The 23,720-nt window shown below is 39.5% G+C and overlaps 1 protein-coding gene across 1 annotated transcript in view; it reads left to right on the plus strand.

Moving 5' to 3' along the window:
* The first annotated feature begins 2,956 nt into the window (after positions 1-2,956).
* The window catches only part of DGKI (diacylglycerol kinase iota), a 552,077-nt gene continuing 531,313 nt past the window's right edge, over positions 2,957-23,720 (plus strand). The window contains exon 1 of the mRNA XM_072652615.1: positions 2,957-3,449. Coding sequence (XP_072508716.1) covers positions 3,043-3,449 — 407 coding nt within the window. The 5' untranslated portion in view covers positions 2,957-3,042. The remainder of the gene's footprint in view (positions 3,450-23,720) is intronic.

Consider the following 23,720-nt stretch of genomic DNA (forward strand, 5'->3'; position numbering starts at 1 on the left):
TTTGGCTATTCCACCCCCCCCTCCCCCCTTATTCCACAAATAAGACACTGTTTCTAGGCTCTGGGCAAGCCCATGCTTGGAAGGCTCTCCCTCCTCTACTCTGACTACTGACCTCTCTGGCTTGCTTTAAGTCCCAACTAAAATCCCACCTTCTCCAGGAAGTCTTGCCCAGTTCTTAATTTTAGAGCCTTCCCTCTGTTAACTATTTCCTATTTATCCTACATATAGCTTGATTTGTACATATTGGTTTGCATATTATTTCCCATTAAATGATAAGCTCCTTGAAGAGAGAGACTGTCTTTTGTCTCTTTTGCTTGCCACATAGTAGGTGCTTAATAAATATTTATTAATTTTTTATTTTAGAACATGACTAATGCAGAAATATATTGTGTATGACTTCATATGTGTAATAGGTATCATATTTCTTGCTTCTCAGTGAGTAGGGGAGAGGTAAAGGGAGGGAGAGAATTTAGAACTAAGAAAAGATAAAAAAAAAAGAATTATCTTTTTGAGAGCAGAGGTCATCTCCCTTTCCTATTTGTATTCCCAGTACCTAGCACATAGTAAGCATTTAATAAATGTATTTTCATTTATTTATTCATTAAAGAGTTGCCTAGGGCACTGAGAGGGTAAGTCACCCAGTATTACTTGGCTAGTATGTGTCTGAGGCAGGGTTGGAATTTAGGTCTTCCTGACTCCAAGCTCATATCTCTATCCCCTATGCCATTTAGTCAGGGCCTCACCTTCCTCATCTGTAAAATGAGGAGACTGGAGTAGACAACCTCTAACGACCCTTTCAGTTCTAACTCTACAAACCTATGAGATTCTTGCTTGTGAGAGACATTTGATAAATATTAGCTTTTTGTCTTTGTTTTCCCAGTGCCCAGCAGAGCAAGTTCTTTAAAAAAAAGTTGAGTTGAGTTAGTTGACTTAGCACCAATTCCTATCTGTCCAAGAAACCTAGAAAATGTTTATGCACACTATGAGTACTAAAAGAAATATGAGGTAAATGATACCATCGAAGAAATTTGTGAGCAAATAGGAAGACAGAATAGATATGTGGCAAGAGAGAAAAGGATAGGCTTGAAATTCCACTGGCTGGTGTTTTCATGATAAAAAGAGACAGGAAAATTTCCAGCACTTCGGATAGATTCCCTTTGAAGAATTTATAGACAGACACAACAAGTGTCACACAGGATAGGCAGGTATGGTATGGGTGGGTGGCAGTCCGGATCATAGAAGGGAGTACCTACATGGATGAAATTATATCCATTTGAGCACTTGAGTTGAGATATTCAATAAACACTTGCCGATTGATTTTTCTTCTAATCCTCTCTTAGAAAACCTCCCAAAGCAGTTTTCAAAGTTCACACCCTTCACTTCATCAGGCCATTATAGACTATCTCCTTTCCATCTCCCTCATCCCTTTCCTTCCTCTCATCTCAGGTCAATTTGATTGAAGGTCCTTTTATTTGACCAAGAACTCTCAAACCCCAAGCCCGTCCTCAAAACAGTGTACTTGTCTTTACTTAGCTAGGTCCTGAAATCCTACCTCCTCTGGGAAATGTGTTCTGTGTTACTACATAAGTCAGAAAGCAGATTTTCTCCAGAGCCAGGTAGGTGAGGTAGGCACCTTTCCAAGGGTACAATATACAATAGGAGGGATAGGAGGGCACATTGACAAGTACATTTTTAATTGTACACATTGTCACTATCAAAAATTCCTTTCTCCATGCTAGGTAGGTACTTATATCATGAAAGGTCTCTGATATAAAGTAACAAAAAAGGACACAATTTTGAAAAGGGAGAGCACAATTCTCAAAGTTTCCCTGCTTTCTCTCATCTCCAAAGCTGCTAGGGTGACACCAGCCATGATTGCCATCCCCTTTACCCTACCCCACCCTACACTTAGCTTTGGTTTGTATGAAATGTAAATATTTATTCCTGTGTGTGTCTGATGAATATTTATTATCCAGTCGTTCACGTCTTCTTCATGTTTGTCTGCAATAATGCTTTTTGTTTGAAAACATAAGGTCATGGAAAATTCTTTAAATCACTAGCCATAGCTCCTTCCGTATCATGGGCAATTTGTACTTTTTGGTTTTTTTTTTTTTAGCTTATAAAACAGGGTAGGGATGAGGTAAGCTGTGAGCTCCTGTACAATTTATCAGCTCAGATTTCTTTCTGAAATTAGTCTGATTCAGTTCAATATCAGAATTCTCTTGGCCTAAAGTCCCCACTTTCCCTTTCTGGCTCTGTCTCTTAGTCAGATTTCACTTTGTATCTGATAACCTTTTTCCTTCCCTGGATTTTCCTTTTTTTCTGCTCTGTTGGAGGATATGTGGTTTAACCTATGATATGTACACAGCCAAACAAACAGGTGTGAAGACATAATAGGATCTTTGCCAAGTAGAGATGTTTTAAAATGGAACTATAGAGAAAAACAAAACTCCACTGAATACCAGGGAGGAACAAGTAAGAATTTCCTTCAGAAATATTCCCAGATCTAGAAATCTTCATCTCTTATTCCAGATGTGTTGATGCTGACCATTTCCGTGGAGAGAGCCCGGGACTAGGTAGGAATCAGGAGACTCGCATTTCGTCTAGGGTCGGTTACTAATTAGATTTGAGAGCTTGGAGAAAGCTCTTCTTTGGGGACTAGTTCCCCTAATCTGTAAAATGAGGGGGCTGAGGAGTTGATCTCTGAGGCCTTTCCCCAGCCCTAAAATTCTGATGTTCTAGGATTCCCCGTTTCCCAGCCTCCCCCAACCGGCCTTCGCACCCCCGCCCCCAATTCCCTTTTCCTTAGTTTCCCCGGCCCCTCATAGGGCAAGGTTTATATTTGCCTCCCGGGTTCTTTTTCTATCCTAGGGAAAAGGCAGTGGGCTTGGAGGCGGGTGCCTGTATGTGTGGCGGGGGGAGAGGTTGGTGGAGGGAGGGGTGTCGGGGAGGGCAGAGGGAGGCGGGCCCTGATTGGCTGGGGAGGGGGAGTGGAGGCACGGAGTTTCCCACAATGCCCCGGTGCGGTGCAGCCGCGGATGGATGCTGCGGGAAGGGGCTGCCATTTGCCGCCCTAGCCAGCGGCGCGCTGACCTGCCCAGTCTCCTGCAGTCGCTGCCGCTCGGCCCCGGCCCCGGTCCCTGCAGTCGCCCCACCTCAGTTTGGTCCGTGGTTCCTGGGGCCGCCGACATGAACACTAGCTCGGGGAGCGGAGAGGAGAAAGGGGCTGCCGGCAGCAGCACCGGCGGCGGCGGGAGCGGGAGCTGCTGCCGCGGAGCCGAGGGCGGTGTACCGGACACGCGGAGCGCAGGGGCTGGAGCCTCGGCGGCGGCGGCGGCGGCTGCAGCAGCCGCGCTGGAGGAGCCTCAGGCCACCGGCCAGAAGGAGAAAGACGAGGCTCTGGAGGAGAAGCTGAGAAACTTAACTTTCCGGAAGCAGGTCTCTTACAGGTAGGAGAGAAGCCCAGGAGATCCAGGGGTCCCCAAGTCCCTTTAAGGTGCTCCCCAATCTCACTCCATTCTCTCCTTCAGAACGAATGTCAGGAAGTCGGAGACACCTGCCGAGCTTCCCTTCTCCTTCTCCTCTCTCTCCCACCCCCCCTGGAATCTTTCCCCTCCGCACATCCTCGTATCTGGAGTCTGAGGCTCTTCATTTTCCACCCACCCAGTCCTCGGGCTGAGCTTCGGATACCAGACTGGAGAAGAGAGACTCCCTTGGTCTTTTAATTAAGAACACGGGGGTGGGGGTGGAAAAGGTAAATCCAGGTAACCCGAAAGTCGTCCCTAAAGTTGCCCATCAGTCATAGCCTGCCTTAGTCACCACTCCTCCAATCCCCCAGATTTCTCTAGATGGCACCTTGGCACTAACTTAAGAACTGAGATCACTCCGACAGGTAGAAAGGAAGTATAGCTTTATACTTAAGAGGAAACATTATGGTCACAAAACTTGCAACTAACAAATGTATCTTATACGTTCATATACATATGTGTATATATGTCTAACTAGAGACATATCCTTGGTATCATGATCTATGTTTCCTGTGTGTCTTCTGTGCAACAGTGTGGTGTGTAGCCAACAGTTTACTGTTGGTGTCATACTGATGAGAGAGCCAACATTAAGAGGAACACGATCATAACCGCTCCTTGGAACTATATAATTGGGGCTACTGGAGGGGAGAGTAGGGGGAAGGTAAAGGTGGTAGGTGCTGCTAGCTACGCTAGCCAGAAGGGTCTAGAAGGGAAGCTCTCCCCTGTAATGCATCACATTAAAAGACAAAAATCAGTGTTATGCAGATAGGGTCAAGATATTGTGTTCTTTAGGCAGCTCAAATGGAGGCAGGAGCTATTTATCGTGTGATAGATCAAGGATTGAGGTAATGTGGGGGCCATAGATTAATGTCATCTATTTTTTATTGAGGTTTGATTACTGGAGAAAGGGTCTGAAAAAAGCAAGCTTCCTCCTTTCTTTTTTTAAAAAATTTACATGTTCCTTTCCAGAAAACCATATAGAGTATCAAGCCTGTTAACCCATGTAGTGTTATGTAAGCAAAGGCAGATGACAAAGGTGTGTGGGTTTGAGAGTGTGTGTGTTTGTGGGGGGGGAGGGGGTTGATAGGTGAATCACTAAGATTCCCTACAGACATTGTGCCTGCCTGGTGTCCCCCAGACTTACCTCTCTGTTTGCTCTGGTCATTTATTGAGTACAGGTGATATGATTTTAACTTTTTCACTGTTGCAAAATTGCTGGTGAAGTAGTTGCATTCCAGAATTCCTGTGTTGCATTTTTGTTCTCAGTAGGCTGAGGGAATTTCCCACCTGAGTTGCTCTTTCAGTTACTCACTCAGATCAGGACCAATCAGATCTCAATCTTCATATTTTGGGTTTCTAAAAATAGGGTAAGAGGGGGTGGAAGTGATGGGAAGTGATGGCTCTAGGGAGGCATGTTAGGACATGGAGCATGCTACTTCTTAGTTAGTCCTGGGGAAGCTGGAGCTGCTGTGCAATCCACTGCTGTAATGATCAGGAGTTAATTTATGTGAATTTATATTTATACTGCTGGGTCTCTGTTTTCTATGATCCAAAGCACCTCCTGGCATGGAAGAATCCAACCTTGTCATTTGTATCAGCTCCTCTCTGTGTAGGTCTAAGGCTAACATTTGCAAGGGAAAGCAGATCAATTCCCAAAGGGATTTTCTGCCTGGTCAGTTTTTTTTTTTTTTAAGAGAATGTATTGGAAAACATGTCCAGTGCCAGTTAGTGCCCACATCATTTTTATATGCGTATATAACAATAGGTTTTTGAATTCCCTTTTAGTGAGGTGTGTGCTTTTTAAGCTTTATATCTCCTCAAAAATCTTTTTTTTTGCTGATTTTCTGAGGTCTTGAAAAGATTTCTTTATTGTTTTGAGAGTCATGACCTTTGACCTCATGCCTTATGGCCTACAACACAGGGTCAGATGGTAGGTGGATGATATGGAAGCAAGAGAATGAAGGCAAAAGACCCCTACAGATTATTCTTGCTCCAGGTAACTTGGAAAGATTACCTTCCTGACAGCCATCTGCATCAGAGTCAAGTACAGTTGGCCTGAGCCCTGAGCATGCTTGCTGATAGTCTGAAAGGAAGGGAAAGAAAGCTTTTTTTGTGGTTAGGTGTCTGCTTGCCTAGGAGTTCTTTACCTCTTTACCACAGCTCTGATAGCACCTGGGAGAAGAGGTGATGTCATAGCATCAAAGGACCATAGACTGAGAGCTGGAAAGGGCTTTAGAAATTATTGAGTCTATCCCCCTCATTATACAGATGAGGAAATTGAGACTTAGACAGTTTAAATGACTTGTCCAGTAAATGTCTGAGGCAGACTTTGAATCCAAGTCTCCCTTCCTGACTCCAAATGCAGCATGTTGTCTACTTTTCCCTGAGAAAAAGGGATCTGAGAAAGCTCACAATATGGATCTAATTTGAGATGGGTCATGAACTGTGTTTGTGTTGTGTGTATATGGGGTTGGGGAATGGGTGGGGAGGGTGATAATATCCCAGGACTATAGGTAAGGCTTTGAGTTGGAAGGAACCTTTCAAATCAGCCAGTTCATTCCCTTCCTTTTACAGACGAGGAAACTGAGAGAGGAAATTTACTCAAGAACATAATAGTCATTAAATGATGGAGCTGGGATCTGAACTGGAATCTTTTGTCTCCAAATTTAAGGCTTTCCACAGAAGCACTCAAAATTGTTCAAGAATATTGATATGAGTGCAGGCTTGAGTTTCAAGGTTTTCTTTGCCTTATAGAGAGGTCAGTTTATTCAAATATGGTCTTAGTTTTCCATTTTAAAGTAAGATAATAAACTTATGACTGTCAGAAGATTTAAAGTATGAGTGCCTTACCTGCTCTATTGCTTTTCTGGGCTCTTTTGAAGAACATGAGCTTCTTGTGAAATGGTACTTGACGGAGTGAGGGAGGGGGTTATGTTTTGGGGGAGGTGTCTGTGTGGGGGTCTCATCATCTATTTCTGTTGCTAAGGAACATATAAGCCAAGGTTTAAAAATAAATGAGGAGTGGGTGGGCATGCAGTGACTCCTGTCTTTTTAGAGACCAGAGCCCTTTTCAAAAGCCTTTAAATAGCCATTTCTGGAGGCAGATTATTCATTTTGCTTCACTTTGACTTTGTTAAGGAAAATAAACTCCTTTATACCCCAGATTTCCCCTCATTATCTCATCTTTCTTGAGTTTTTTTTTGGGGGGGGCACCATTTTTTCATGAGAAATTTCCTTTCTTTTAATTCCTGCTCCCCAGGCTTTGTAGACAGCTGAGCTGAGGGTTTTATAAGGCAGTGTTAGTGAGCCAGTACTTTTCTCTTAAAATTAGTACCTTTTTTTCTTTACAAATTATGGTGCTGCAACAGATACATACATGCAAAGGACTATGTCATGTGTAGGAGACTATTTTTTCCTTCCATTTGGACTTCCATTTACATCAGCACAATAGAAGTTATTCTCAGAAATATATCAGCTTTCAGGGGTTTCATTTAAGGTCTGGTGTGTGTGTGTGTGTGTGTGTGTGTGTGTGTGTGTGTGAGAGAGAGAGAGAGAGAGAGACAGAGAGAGAGAGAAGAGAGAGAGAGGGAGAGAGAGAGAGAGAAAGAGGAAGGGAGAGAGACAGAGACAGAGAGAGACAGAGAGAGACAGAGAGAGAGAGAGAGAGAGAGAGAGAGATTTTGTGTGTGTGTGGGCACACAGCTGCCCACTTGCTGCCTTTTCTCTTTCCAGCTGTTCCAAATGCAGTTCTCCATGACCTTTTATCTACTTAGGGATCACATTGACTCCAACACCTTTGGGCACCTGTACTCCCTTCCATATTTAAACTGAAAAAATTCCCTCTGCTGATTTGTAGTTAAGCTTATACATTCTAACACATGGCAGAGAGAAAAATATAATTGTTAAGGACTGCCGAGAAACATTCTTTCACCCACATGGCACATGCCATCTCTATGAAGATACTCTTATGAGATTTTCATATGGTGATAAAAAAAAATACTACCCAGGTGCAATGTGGGTGAGTATAGATTCCAATGAGAAATTCACACTTCTGCTATCATATGGGCAACTGAGTGTGAAAATACAGGATAATTTTAAGAGGGAAAAGCACTGGGATACTTCTTATGCTCTCACCTACTTGCAAGGTGTTTTGTTGCCCTTTGCCTTGGTTTCTCTATCTGTAAAATGAGGGTGAAAATAACTCCCTCCTGTCCTTCTTGAAGGGGCGAGAGGAAGGTGAATTAAAATCGCTTTACAGGTTGCTTTAACATTGCTAAGACTAGAATGCTGAATATACACCAAGTACTCCAATTCAACAAATCTTTATTTAGTGCCTAACTTGGCAATAAAAGCATTACGTTAGCATTTCATTTCTTCTGTCCCTAAAGCAGGAGCATAAAGATAGAGGAAAAACTAATGTGAGCGTAGAAAGGATGAAGTGGGCCCCATTTTTACTTCTTAATTATTACAGTGATGGCTTTCTTCAAGAAAGTCAAATAGGAAAATTAAGAATTTTCTGCTTCATGCAGTGTTTTAGAAAAGAGTTCCTTGGATACCTGTGATTTTTAATTATTTGGTTACTTGCATGTGGTATTATGGTAATAGTTTTAGCCGGTCAGATCTGGGTTCAAGATCTAGCTGTTGAACAAGTCACTGACTTTCTCTAGAACTCAGTTTCTTTACCCGTAACAGGGAAGGACTGAGCTAGATGACTTCTAAGGGTCATCCTAACTCATTAATTCTATGAGGTGTTCAATGCTAACTCACATTTTATGGAACACTTTAAAAAGTGCTTTCCTTATAACAACTTTGTGAGCTATGTTATTATTATTGTTATACTTATTATTTTGGACTAAACCTGTGCTTTAATTGGTGAAAGGAACTCCCTGTGAGGAAAATCCCTCTACTAATACATATTCTCAACTACTTTGCAACTTATAGTCACCTAGAGTTGCCTGAGGATACTGAGAAGTTAAGACTTTCTTTGGTCATGTGGCCAGAATGGGTCCAAGGTCAGACTTGAATCCTGGAATTCCTGATTTCCAGACCAGCTGTTGATACACCATGCCATCCTTGTATTACAGAAGAGGGAACTGAGGTTTTGAGGTGAAGGTGCTTGACTTGAACCCGGATCTCTTTTTCTTCAAGCTCAGTGTTCTTTCTACTACACCATCCTATCTCCTTGTCTATGAGTCATCTGCTTGTCAGAGATATTATGAAATCAGATCAATTTAAGAAGCAGAAAAGAAGCCACTGCCAGTGGAAGATGTTTCAGAGATGAAAATAAAGGGTATTTGAAATGAAATTATAAGGCAGTTGGAAAACCGTATTTGGTTTGCCAAATAAGGATTTACTTGAGTTTTCCAGGACTACTGCTTCTATGCAAAGTGAGGTTCATTGGGGTGGTGTGATGTTAGGATAAGACAGTCACTGGTGAGTTGTTAGAAACAGCTATTGAAAGTGTATTTTGGCCCTAACTAAACCAGATACTTTACAATCATGAGACTTCCTTCTCCTGAAGATTACTGTATTGTTGTTCAGTTGTTTCAGTTGTGTCTGATTCTCTGTGACCCCATTTGAGATTTTCTTGGCAGATACTGAAATGGTTTGTTGTCTCCTTCTCCAGCTTATTTTGCAGATGAGGAAACTGAGGCAAATTGGGTTAAGTGACTTGCCTAGGGTCGCACAGGTAGCGTCTGAGGCTGGATTTGAACTCAGAAAGATAAGTTTTCCTGACTCCATGTCTGGTGCTCCATCCACTACACCACCTGGCTGCCCTAGGAGGATTATATGTAGGATGCCACAGTTGTATACACTGCATTAAATAGTGATTTCGCCATTAGACAGAAAACATAATTCTTTGGAAATATTTTTTCTCTCTCCAGGATTGTTCAGGTTCTAGGTGAGTGCTGACTAGGAAATACCCATCAACTGCACCTGGGACATGCCCTCAAGTTGAACAGGAGTAGGAAGGAACAAAGTAGGGACCTGGAGACAGTAGCTGGAGGTTGTTTCTGGGGAGGCTGTGGGGAGGGGACAGTGTGGTGAGATAGAGAAGCTCTCCCCAGCCTGCCATCTGGTAGGTTCCTATTTTAATTAATTTTTTTAGCTAAGTGTTAAGCTTTGTTGTTTCTACTCTGGTGAAGGACTTAAGCTACTCTTAGGACTGTATAAATTTGGCTCCTTAGGGCAGAGAAGGTCCCAGTTGCCCCTCCAAGACATGAGTGTTGATTTCCTTAATGAGAAGTTGAAAAAACATTTTATTTTATCCATTTTTTAATAGTGCTTCTTTCAGTCTTCCTCTCCTTCTGACTTTTAGTTCTAATTGGGATAACTCAGGAAGCCCACTTTGGCAAGGGATTGTGGTGAAAATGGGGAAGACGAGTTTATTCTCTGGTGTGCGATGTTGTATCCAAAACACTTTATTCAATATGTATTTCTGTTAGGGAGGTAGGATAACGTAATAGAAAAAGTGTCTGAAGACCTGGTTCAAGCCCTACCACCCTGAGTCATTAGCTCTGAGATTTGGAATAAGTTTCTTAATCCCTCTTGGCCTGAGTGTCATTGTCTGTAAAACAAGGCTGCTACCAACCCTCCCTAGCTGTGAGAATCTCATGAAATAATGTAGAAGAAAGTAACCTCTAAAGTGTTAAACTAGTTGTTCTTTGCCCTTTTGTAGGGCTTTGTTTTATTTTTAGGTTTTTATTTTTAAGACTCCAATGTCTATTCATTAAGCACAATTTTTTTTTTTTAAGTATCTACTATGTGCCAGGCCTGGTGTTGAGTGCTGGGGATACAAGATAAAAATGAAGTAGTTTCTGCTCTTCAGAATCTTACATTCTAATGAAGGCATGGGATGCTCTCTCCAGTACATTTTCCAGGGCACATAGCCAGGGCATAGACTGGCTGAACAAACATTTTTCTCGGATATTCAGAGAGATACTTTGGAATGAGAGGACTATGTAAAAAGCATGGGCTAACCCACTGGGATTGTGCTATATATTGACACCTAATAGGTTTGAGTTAAAAATGCTTACCTTATAGATGGTTTATTTTCTTCTAGGTGACTGGGTGGCACAGTGGGTAGAGTGTCAGATCTGGAGTCAGGAAGATTCATCTTCATGAGTTCAACTCTGGTCTCAGAAATGTACTTACTAGCTGTGCGACCCTGGGCAAGTCACTTAATGCTGTTTGCCTCAGTTTCCTCATCTGTAAAATAAGATGGAGAAGGAAATGGCAAACCACTCCAGTATCATTGCTAAAAACAAAATAAGATAAAACCCAAATAGTTCATTAAGAGTTGGATTTGACTGAAATCACTGAACAACGACAGTCATTGTATTTCCAGTTACAGTGATTGCTACCAAGTGATGTGGATTTTAGTGGTATGGACAGGCCAGTTTCATTGGATGTAAATAAATGAGAACTAGGGAAAGAAGAGTACACAATATAGCTAATTATGCATTTTTCTGTGAAAGTGTAACTCATTAAAATAATGCTATATGTAATTAACCAATGTCTAATTGCTAGCTATTTTGAAGGGACACGATATAGAGCAAAATTAAAGAAATAAAAACACCTAGGTACAAGTTTGGTACCTTCTGCCAATTTTCTACTGTTATCAGTTGCTGCATAGTTTATTTCTTATTTTCATTTATACTGAAAAAAAACCCCTTTAATTCTCTCCTACTTATCATTCTGGTGTCCTAATGCCTCTGGTCTTGTGTATGTTCATAGCTTCAGCTATTTTGCCAACCTCTTGGGGGCTTCAGAGTGGTATCAAAAACCTTTAAGTATCTATTTGTGCCTGTCAAAGAGAAGGCATTAATTTGCCTCCCCAACACTACCAATTAGCTCTGGAACACTTTAGTCCAGCCAGTCCTTCTCCAAGGGAGAATATTGATTCCCTACTGCATGTACTTGGTGTTTACTTTTTCTTTCATGGTTAGACCAGAAATAGAGAGAAAAGTCATGGCTACTTAATTTGCCTGGAGATTGTGTGAAATCCAGCAACTGTCTTTTGTACTTTTCAGATAAGGTTCTGACAATTATGCTACTGTCACTAACTCCGTCTTTGTAACTGATCAAACTCAGCTTTGGTGTAAAAGTCCTTGTATGGTGAATTGCTAAAGGATATCCTTTAACCAACTCATCAATTTTCAATGCTTTTTTTTAAAAATCTAGCTTCTTGTATGTTTTAAAGTGGGCCAACTCCCTTTTCTCTCCTGTTAAATGTTTTAAAAACACATTTAAACAAATGACAAACCACTCCAGTCTCTTTGCCAAGAAAACCCAAATGGGGTCACGAAGAGTAGGACACAACTGTAATGACTGAACAAAAACAGATCATATTTCAATATTTAAATGGATTTATGAACTCATCTTCCAGCAATTCAGATCATGGCTCATCCATACGTTCTCATTTCCTATAACTCTTGTCAAAATTAATCCTCCCCAAGGGATCTCTCTGGTATGCTAGATCTTTTGACGTGCTGTGGCTACCACAGTGACACAGAGGCTATCTGTTCTTCCTTACTCTTGCTACATTACAGGCCTACCTCCTTTTCTGGTCATACATCTCTTTGATAATATCTTTCACACAGCTCTGAACTGCAGTTTGTCATTAGTAATATGCTGTAGCCTCTTCACACCCACCATATGTCTCTCCATTGTCCTTTGGGTGACCTGCAATTTTATTTTTCAGAGTTTCTGTTATTTTATGATTCTCAGCCATATAGCACCACCAGAAGAAATTGGTTTTAAAAAGATGACTTTTTGTTTCAGGGAGGAAGTTGGGGTCAGTGAAAGTATTTCTTAGCTCTGCAAATATAATCCAGCCCACTCTTTTCCTCCCATTCAATTTTGGGTCCAATTTATTGACCATCTGCAGTGGACATAGATGATGTACACTTTAAAAAGAGATTTGTTTTTTTTCTAGGAGGCAGCTGGTAGCCCAGTGGAGAGAGTACCAAACCTGGAGTCAGGAAGACTTGAATTCAAATTTGCCCCCAGACACTTACTAGCTATGTAACCCTGGGCAAGTCACTTAACCTTTGTTTGCCACAGCTTTCTCCACTGTAAAATGAGAATGATAATAACATTTAGTTCCCAGGTTGTTGGAAGGATCAAATGAGAAAATATTTGTAAAGCACTTAGAACAATACCTGCCATATAGTCAGGATTATGGAAATGTTTATTTCTTCCCCTTCCCTCCCAGGGACTTACTTGGCTTTTGCATTCAGGCAAAAATTTCTGAAGGAAAAGAAAAAGAAAATTCTTTGGATCCAGATTAGCTTATGCCATTAATAGGCAATGTTATAATATAGAACAAATCTTAATATTAGCCAAAAAAGTCTGAGTACTGTTAAGTCTGAGACGAAGAACAAGCCAGAATTGGCAATGACTATCACTAAATTAATATTTTAAAAAACAATACTTCACATAGGTAGGTGCACTTTTTTAAACCCACTTAGTAAAAATAAAACTTCTCTTTGGTCTTTGAAAGTTTTAACATAAGCTTGATTTTCAGGGCTAATGTTAAAACTGCCTAGGTAATGTGCACATTAGGTAGAGTTTACACTTTAGTCATAGCATCTACATATGTAATAAATGAATCACAAATAGAGGATTAACAGAAGTTGTCATTCTGGTTAGGAACATATACTTTCCTCTTTCTTTTTATCTATCTATCTATCTATCTATCTATCTATCTATCTATCTATCTATCTATCTATCTATCTGTTTTGTCTGTCTGTCTACCTATCCATCCATCCATCCATTCATCCGTCCATTCATCTGCCTATTCACCTGTCTACTTATCATCTATCCTTTCATGCACCCATCCATTCATTTGCCCATCTACCTATCCATCCATCCATCTGCCTGTCCATCTATCTACCTACTCATCCATCCATCTCATCTATCTCTCTGTCTATCTATCTATCCATCATCTATCTATCTATCCATCTATACACATACACATGCACATATACACATATGTCCCTGAAATTTCTTATTTCTACTCTTAGCTGCAAGGCATATTATTTGAACTGTTTCTAAAACTTGAAAAACAAAAGAATTGATACATTATTTTCCTATTACTTAAATACATATAAGTATCTTTAAAATAAAAAGCCCATTCCTTTTTTTGGACAATTTTCATTGCTAGCCCATTTTCCTTTACATAGAATTGAAATCTATTTCCTCTGACTTCTGCTCTATGTTTTTCATTCTTCTCTCTGATTTTAAGGCTTCATGAGATTAAGCAAGTAGGTGAAAGAGTCCAAGTAGGAAGGCCCAGGTCATTGTTCATAGAAGTAGGGAAGGCCAGGCATTCAGGATCAGGAATCCAAGCTGGTATCCTAGGAGACAGAGAGGTTAGTCCTCAGACACACAAAGGGCCCCACCTCTGAAAGACTGAGCAAATGAGTCAGGAACCTAAGAACAGAAACCCTGTGTAGCAAGCCCAGGAAGGGACAAATAACTAAATGGAAGTGGCTTGATCCAAAGTTTCCCTTTTCATAAATCATATCAAGTGGAGGAACAAATCTCATGGAAATCCCTGAAAAAAAAACAAGTCTCTTTCCAAATTGTGCATGTTAATTCACATATCTTTTTAAATGTTCAGTGGAGAGGGAAGAAACTCCAAAACAAAACAGGTTGACTACTTTATAAAGTTTCTGTCAAGAAGCCTGGACAAAAAAAAAATTACCTAGGATTTCAGCAAGGATGTAAACATTGATTCAGGAGGAAAAGGTAGGTGGCTTCTTGCTTAGTTTGGAGTGGACAAGGGATGGTTGGCATGTATTTGCTGTGAGAAGAAAGCAAGACTCCAGGGGTCTAATAGTCAGTCAGTTAGCACTTACTAAATACCTACTGTGTGCCAAGCACCATGCTAAGTATTAGGGAGACAAAGAAAGGGCAAACAGCCCCTGCTTTCAAGGAATTCACAATTTAATAGGGGAGAGAGCATACAAACAACTTTATATAAACAAGATACATGGATAAATTGGGGATAATCAATAGAGGGAATCAATAGAGGCTTCTAGGAAATTCTACTTTCATCTCTTATAGAAACTGTGCAAGCCCAAAAGTCAAATTTTACTCCTCTCCCCCCACCATGTTCCCCAAACTATATGCATAGATACTCAGTAAATATTTGAGGGAGAGTTGAAGGAAGGAGCTCCAAACAGTGAAATTAATGCTGGCTCCAACTGGTATCTTCAGACGTTGTTGAATGAAGCAAACATAATCTCTCAAAGAAGGAAGATAAGGCAATCTGACAGGTTTTGAATGCCAAATGGACTTCCAGGCAGTAGCTAGGAAACAGACAGGTTTCTAAAACCTGAATAATTCTTTCACACATGAGGACAACCTCCAAGATTCCACAGGAAAATGAAACTCGATTTCAAAAATAAACTTTGAGGCTATTTAAAAGTAAAAGAACTTTTTATGAGTCAATGCTGAAGCAGTTATAAAGGACTAACAACATTTTGGAATCAACTTTTAGAGAACTCTTCAGAATACTAAAGGACAGTGTTTTATTCACTGTCTTTTCTTGAAATAGCTTAGTTCAGCTGGATGGAATTTTTCTTAAAGACTTTTTTTAAAAAAAATTTTAAACCCTTTAACTTAAAGTAGTGGCTTTTTTTCCTTTTAAGCCCCCTTACACAAGCTCAAGACTGTAGCTTCCTAAATTCATTCTTTAATCTGACTGCCTTCAGGGTCGAGTCACATCAATCCAATAAACTTTCTTAATTATTTGCTATGGGCTAATTACCATCCTTAGCACTGGCCATACAAAGAAAGAGAAAAAATTAGTACTTCCCCTTAAGTCACTCACATTCTAATGAGGAGACAACATGGAAACAACATGTACATACAGGATGTATACCGTGTAAACCGAGATGAAAGTGTATCTTTCCTCTTTAACCTTCCCCATGGTGGAGTATAAGACACCAGAGGTTACAAGGACACAATTTGCCACATCCAGTTGGTTTCCCACCTGTCATGTCCCAAGACATCCCTTTTTATTCTCCCAGTAGAATGTGTTTATTAAGGTCAGGGACCATTATATCTGTTCTTTGTATCTTCACTACCAAGTCCAGTGCCTTGACTTGTTGAATTGATTTCTCTTCATACTGAAGCATCCCTTGAAACCTCAAACTCTTTGCTGGCAGCTTTACAGAGGAAGAAGCTCATTTTTGTTCAACCAGTGGCTCAAAGGATGCTGATGCACACCTACGCGTGTGATCCTGACGGCTTTTGTGGTTGTTGGTTCTTCATTTTTTGAGGAAGACCAATGCCACATGGGTGATGCCCTGACTTGCTTGTGAATTGGATTTAAGTGAGCCAGAGTTAGGTAAAGCGGTCAGGCTCACAGTCTCTTTTCCTGAGTCACTGAAGTCCGGTGACAGAACAAAAGTGCATGTAGGAATGCAGCCATGTTCTTTGTTACAGAAGGTCCTTGGTGAGATTCTTCCCTCTGCTAAGTGCAGCTGTGTTTTCACATCACAAGATTTTGGAGTTGGAAGGGATCTCAGAAGCCATCTAGACCAAAATGCTCCCCCACAAGAATCCTCACCACAACATACCCAATAAATGGTCACCAGCCTGTGCTTAACGATCACTGATGAGGAGCAGACTACTGCTTCCTCAGATAGCTTGTTCCACCTTTGGAAAGCTTTAATTTTTTAATTTAATTTAATTTTTTTAATTGTTTCATTTCCAAATTTCCCTTTTCTCCTCCCCAGACACTTATCTCTTGTAACAAAGAATAAAAGGGTGGGAAGTGGAGGGGTAGGGGAAAAGGGGAAAAATCAGTTTAGCAAAATTAATCAACATATCAACCAAGTCTGAAAGTGTATGTAGTACTCCAGACCCATAGTCCCCCACCTCTTCAGAGAAGGGAGATAAGTGGATTTTTTTCTTTTCTTCTTTAGAGTAAAAGTTGATAATTATAGTGACATTAGCTTCTAGTGTTAGGAAGGTGATTTTTTTGCCCCCTCTGATACCAAACCTGAATTTAATTCTCTGAAACTTTAACCCACTGCTCCTGGTTCTGCCTTCTGAGGCCAAATGGAACAATTCTGATTCATCCTTTATATGATAGCTTTTTAATTACTTAATAACAGCTATCATTTCTTCTCTCTGTGTCTTCTTTCCTCTAGGCTAAATATTTCATGGTCTTTCAACTATTTTTCATGTGGCATGAACGCCAGGCCTTTGACTATTCTGATTAATAATAATAATAGCAGCATTTATATATCACTTTAAGGTTTGCAAAGCTCTTTGCATGTATTATCTTATTTGATCTCTCCTCTGGACATTGTCCAGTTTATTAATTTCCTTCCTAAACTAATGATACTCCAGATGAAGTTTGATGAAGGCAGAATACAGTGAGTTTATCATTCCCTTGTTCCTGGATGCTATAGATCTCTTAATGAACTTAAGTCTGTTGCCTTTTTTTCTTTGGCAGCTACATCACATTGCTGAATTATGTTGAGGTAGCATTCTACCAAAACCCTTGTATTTTTTTTTTCAGGCAAATTGCTGTCAAACCATACCTCTCCAATTTGATACTTGTAAAGTAGTTTTTTTGAACCAAGTGTAATATTCTAACATCTTAAGAATGTTATTGATCCTTATTCTCTCATCCAGTGTATTATCATCAGTTTCACTTTAATGTCATTTGCCAGCTTTATAAGAATGCTGTCTGTTTCTTTATTCATGTCATTGATAAAAATGTAAACCAGTCCAGAGCCAAGAAGAGAGTCACCTGAGACCTCCTCAGCAGACATTGAGCCATCAATAACTATCCATTGGCCATTCACCTTGTAAATCCATATAATTGTATCATCATCTAGTGAATTGTGGATCATCCACCAGAATAGCATGCATTACTTTGTCAAATCCTTTGCTAAGATCTCAGTAAACTGTAGCTACAACCACATTCCTATCAGAAAAAGGGACAGGGGTAGTAGGGGGAGTTTTGTTTGCCATAATTTTCTTGAAATTGTGCCATTTTTTTGTGATCATGGCTTCTTTTTTCTAGATGTACATGAACCATCTATTCAATAATACATTTTAGAATCTTACCAAGAATTGAAGTCAAGTTCAGTAGCCTGTAGTTTGTAGACTTTGTTATCTTCACTTTTTTTTTTAATTGGGACAAATTTTTGCCACCTTGAGTCCTATGGTAATTTTCCTATTCTACAACAGCCTTTCAGATATCACTGACATAGGCTCAGCAGTCACATCAGCTGGTATTTTCAGTAACAGGATGTAGTTTTTCTGAACCAGATGACTTTAATTCATCAAGGGTAACTAGGTATTCTCTTGTTACTATTTGTCTTGGGTGTCAGCTCCCTAATAGCCTCTTTGTTCTGTCCTTACCAATACAAAGGTCTTTCTCTTTGACAGAGAAAACAGAAATAAAATTAGATTTGGGTACACTGAGAAATGTGGTCCAATCTCTTCTTTGACAGCCTGCTTTTCCCTAATATAGAATAAAAAAACACAAGTCTTTTTTGTTGTCCTTAGCTTTCCTTACCAGGCTTGGTTTATTTCTATCTTTAGCATTTCTAAAACTATTCTTACAGTAACATGCTATGCTTTTGCATTCATCCTGTTACCTGTACTTGTTCCCATCTTCTATTCATATCCTTTTAAAAGTTTAAGGTGACTGGAGAGTTGTTTCTGCCAGCTTTATTGGACATGCATCTCCATCAGACTCTCCAGGCAATTCCTATCTCTTCTCGTTGGAATTGTTTCTTTTTGTGTCTTCAGAATTTCATTCTTGAGTTTTCCTTCCCTCCTGGACTGCCTTTCCTTGTAAAATTTAGTCCATGGGGGTCTTATTTATCCTTCCTTTAGACTTCTTGAAATATACTCTCCAAAACTTTAGGGTGAATATCAGACAGTGATTGACTTTCCTTTCCTTTTCTATCTTAGACTCTAAGAAACTATAGTCACTTCTCACAGGATTCCTATTATGCCCACCCCAGCAACCATTTTCACCTTGCTGGTGAATCAGATCTAGAACAGTACTTCTCCTTTTTGGCTTTCACCTTTAAAAGAATGAAATGATCATAAACGCAAATCAAAAAGATATTACTTGCTTTGTTTTTGGCACAGAGAGAGCTATAATTGATGTCGGAACAATTAGAAGTCCCCAAATATTACTGTATCATGCTTCTGTAACAGATTTGGCATATGTTTTCTCAACTCCTGATCTATTTCCTCCTTCTGTTCAGGTGGTCTGTAGTATACTCTGATAGTAAAGTCTTTTCTGTTTCTACCCCTATTGATTTTCATCAAAATGCTCTCCATCATCTTTCTCCCTTCTGGATTTTCTCATAAGAGTATACTCTCATAGTATAACCAATCCAATTTCTTTGGAATAAGGTACACCCCATTCAGAGCCGCATTCTCATCATAGATCTCATTCCACCAAGTCTCACAGTTAAATTTACCTCAGTGTTCAGAATTTTAGCTTCTCTGGCTTGTTGCTTAAACTTCAAAGCAGTTGTGTATAGATATTTCAGGCTATGGGTTTTAGTCTTGGCTCCTTTCTTTGATTTTTGTCTCCTATCTCAATATCTATTTTTTTCTGCATTATAACTACTCTCTATGGTCTCTGGCTTGGTGAATGAATATGCATTAGGAGTTTCTGCCCTGCCCCATCCTTTTCAGTTTAAAGACCTTTTGACAGATTTGAACAACACCAGGCAAATAAATTCATAGTAGCATTTATCCTATCTCTTGCCTAGGAACCCATCATTCCTGTATTTTACATCATCATTCAGAAACTCCAATCCCATTCTTCTAAATCACCTATGTCACTCAGTCAGTAAGCATTTATTAAGCTCCTATTATGTGCTCGGTACTGTGGGAATACAAAAGAGACAGAAGACAATGTCTCCCCTCATGGAGTTCATAATCTAATACTGTATGTGAATATAATAGTCATGTGAACAACTGGAGACTCACTGTCTGCTTCAGTAAGTGTGTGTGGAGGTATTGTTATTTCTTCCATTCTTTGTGAGTGTGGGGCCTGGAATCATGAAGACCCAAGTTCCAATCTACCTTTGACATTCTCTAGCTGTGTGATCCTGCTTGGGCAAGTTACTTAACTGTTCCATTGCTTAGTGTTTCCTTAGGATTTATCTTCTAATTTATAGAGAGTTGTGATTTGTGTTGGGGGTTGTTTTCCTATTCTGAGAGTTCCTTACACTTAAAAAAAATCACAGAACCTTTGCCTATTTATGTGTGAGAGCTGAGAAGGGCATATCTTGGGAGCCAGAGTCACTATGTTTCTGTTGCCTGTGGCTCCACTCTGCTTTTAATTTCTACCCATCCTACTAATTTCTACATTCTAGTGTGAATCCTTGCCATATGTTGGGATCTGGTTATGGCTAATGGATTCTCAAGGAGACTGCAGGAGTGGCTGGGGCTATAGTAAGATGTTTACATCCATGGCTTTAGGACTCTAAAAGAGCACTGCTACCTCTATTTGGTTTTTATCTTTCTTGAATAAGCAGGACCCCCAACATTAACACACCAAGGCGTGGATTGTAGTTGTAAATGAGAGTTTTCATTTTTATATATTATTATCAATCTATCTATCTATACATGTGTATATGAACAATAATCCCTTGCATTTGTATAGTGCTTTGCAAAGTACTTTTCTTACAACAATCTTATGAGGTAGGAGAGGTAAATAGAATTATGCTGATTTTACAGATGAAGGAACTGAGACTTAGAAAAGTTAGTGTGACCCAAGGTCACAGGTAGTAAGTGATAAGGCAGAATATGAACTCATCCTTTGACTTCCAATCTAGCACTTCCCTCCCTCCACCATCACTCTGCTTTATAGAATAATAAATGTGAGAACTGACTATAAGGAAGGCTGAGTATTGCAGAAACAATGTTTTGGAATTGTGGTGTTGGATAAAACTTTTGAGAGTCTCTTGGACAGTGAGGAGATCAAATCAGTCAGTCTTTAAAGAAATTCAGACTATTCACTGGAGGGTCAAATAATGCAGTTGAGGCTTAGATATTTTGCCACCTATTGAGAAGACAGAACTTATTGGAAAAGACTCTGATACTGGGAAAGATAGAAGGCAAAAGGAAAAGGGGACAGCAGAAGATGAGACAGATGATAGGCAGACAGACAGACAAACAGACAGAGTCCTGGAAACAACAAACATGAGCTTGGATAAACTTAGGGAGATGGTGGAGCATAGAAGGGTCTGGCATGCTGTGGTCCATGGGGTCACAGTCAGACACAATGAAATGACTGATCAGTAACAACATGTATATGCATGTATATGATATGTATAAACATAGATATGTATATATATTAGCTGCATTACTCTTTTCAAGTTTGCAAAGTCATAAACTCTCTCTCACTGGAATCACATAAAAGTTTGTTGAGCTATATTCTCAAGATGAACAAACATTTATTAAGCCTTTACTACCAGTCAGATGCTAAGTTCTGGGGATATAAATCTAAGCAAGAAGAAAGGTAGTCTCTGCCCTCAAGGTGCTTTTATTCTCATGGGGAAAGAGAGTACATAAGAGGGAGCTGGAAAGGGATGGAGGGGGTACAGTACCTATAAGGAGGTATGTTGACAAAATCCATAGAAGCAAAAGCAGAGATGGGACAGGAATGAAAGAACTGGAGTTTCTGAGAGAAACTCATCAGTGGAGAAAGGGAGAAAGGGCAGAAGATTGTTCCAGGGTAAAAAGTCCATAGGGGATAAGGGAAGTTAGAAGTTGAGGGTTAGAAGGTTGCTGAAGCATGATGGTGAAGTCTGGAGAGTTATCCAGTATTATTAGCATCATTTTACAGATGAGAAAACTGGACTCAAAGGATTTAAGTGACTTGCCCAAGGTAATACAGGTAGTAAGTGGCAGAACCAGGATTTGAACCCAGGTACTCTGACTCCAATTTTAGCATCCCCTTTGTTATGTTACCCCTCATATGTATATATGACAGGCATAGATATAAATATATTATAGATAGAGAGTATTATAAATGTGCATGCATATATACATACATACACACATAATTCCTCTCTGAAAGTTATTTAGGAATATTTCTACTTAAATTTAATTTATATTTATGAATACATATGAATCATATACATATGAGTTTAATTCATATAACTTTATCTGAACTGCTTAGTTATAAATGATAAAATTGGAACAAGGCATTGGCTGCACCACCAGCTTCATATTTTTGGAGGTCCAGCCACTTTATTGGATATCTGACTTGATTACTCTAAGGATATAAGAGAGAGTGTAACTTAGGCTGTTTCAATTTAGTCTTTATCCTCTCCAAAAGCAGGGAGAAAGGAATGTCTCCTTCTTCCTTAGCTTTGGTTGCTAGGCAGCTGCCGTTTCATCGTAAGGGAGATTCAGTTAAGGTAATGACATCGCATCTCTAAGAATAGCATGTCAGCTTTATAGGAATTGCGTTTTTAGCCTACATATAGCATACATTCATGTGGTTCAGGGTATTTCAGGGGAACAAATACTCATTTAACCAGATCTGGTGAATGTAGCGAGGCAATGGAAAATAGCTGAGCATCTTAGAGCCTCACCTCTGATCCACCAGTGATTCCAACTGATAAGCAGGCTACTTTTGGTTTTAAGGATTTAGAAATGACGTCTGAATGTACAGCTGGACGACAGGTAAGCCATGTCAGTTTAATCTCATTATAACAAAGACCATTTTCATGGGGGAAAAGAAAACAATTCTGTTTATAAGATTGCTAAACCTCAATTGATTGCTCAGTTATTTTGAGCTATATTTGATATGACACTACTGAAGGTCCTACTGTGATGTCTCAGAATAAAAATAAAATTAGTACCGATAATAATAGTTAGAATTCATGTAGCACTTTAAATACGCCAAGTTCCTTACATATTTTATTTCATTTGATTCTTACAACGGCCATGTAAGTTAGATGTTTTTATTTTCCTGTTTTATAGATGAGGAAACTGAGGCCAGTGGAGTTAAGTGATCTGCTCAGGGTCACACTTCTAGTGTGCCTGAGGCCAGGTCTTGAAGTCAGATCTTTCCGACTACAAAGATAGTTCTTTTATCCACAGAGCCACCTAAGTGTCTCATGATAGTGTAGATAGAGGAGACCATGGGTTCTCAAAGACTCTGCCTAAAGAGGACAAGTTATGGAAGGTTCTGTCAAGTTGGAGAAGCTTTGAATATGGGCTCAGTGGGGAATTCTGTATGTCTTCTGAGGACCTGCCCAACTGACTTTGTGGGAAAAAAAGAAGATAAGTACAGGATGATAGATTTTTTTTTATCTAAAAAAAAATTTTTTTTTAGTAATGGCAACTCAGGAAGACAGTCTGCTGAGGGATGAAAACTGCCTTGGCAGAGGGAATATCCAACTGAAAAACAGATCCTCAAAATAAGTATTTGATGCAACTAAATTTTGCCATGTCTTAAGATTTGGGCATGTCTTCTGAATTCATTGTAGTGATATTTAACCTATTCTTAGATGCCTTAAAGATTGAAAGTAAAGTTGTCCTAGGTTAGTGTACTTGTATACTTTTATAATATATAATTTATAAGTATCTACTTTTATAAGTATATTTAGGTTTCAGGTTAATAGATATAGGTCTAAAGTGGCGGTTCTAAACCTTTTTTATGTTATGGGCCACTTTGGCAGTTTGGGGAATTCTGTGGACTCCTATGTAGCACAGTATTTTTAATGAATAAACATAGAATACATAGGGATATAAAGGAACCCAATTATTAAAATACAAAGCTCAAAATGCTTGAAAAAACAAGTTCTTTTGACCTAGACAGAGGAAGTATTAGTTAGGTTTGAAAGATTACAGAAGAGATATCAGAATCATGAAATTACTCATTGGTATAATTACAGTGAGATGCAGTGTGGCAGTGTGGGTAAGGGACTTCAAACTTGAAGTCAGGAAGTACTCCTTTCCAGATAAATAATTTAACCTTTTACTCAGGCAGATGAGTTGCTGATCTGATCAATAAAGAGTCTTCACTAAGAGTTTCCTATAAGTCTAGATGGAATAAAAATAATAACACCAACAGATATACCTTGATTGTTTTTTAACAGTTTTTTAGGAGATCTTTTGTTTTTTTGCCTCATCTTCATTTTCAAAGGTATCCTCCTTTCCTGAAGAGCAATT

Source organism: Notamacropus eugenii, chromosome 3 (genome assembly GCF_028372415.1).
Source record: "Notamacropus eugenii isolate mMacEug1 chromosome 3, mMacEug1.pri_v2, whole genome shotgun sequence".
Lineage (NCBI taxonomy): Eukaryota > Metazoa > Chordata > Mammalia > Diprotodontia > Macropodidae > Notamacropus > Notamacropus eugenii.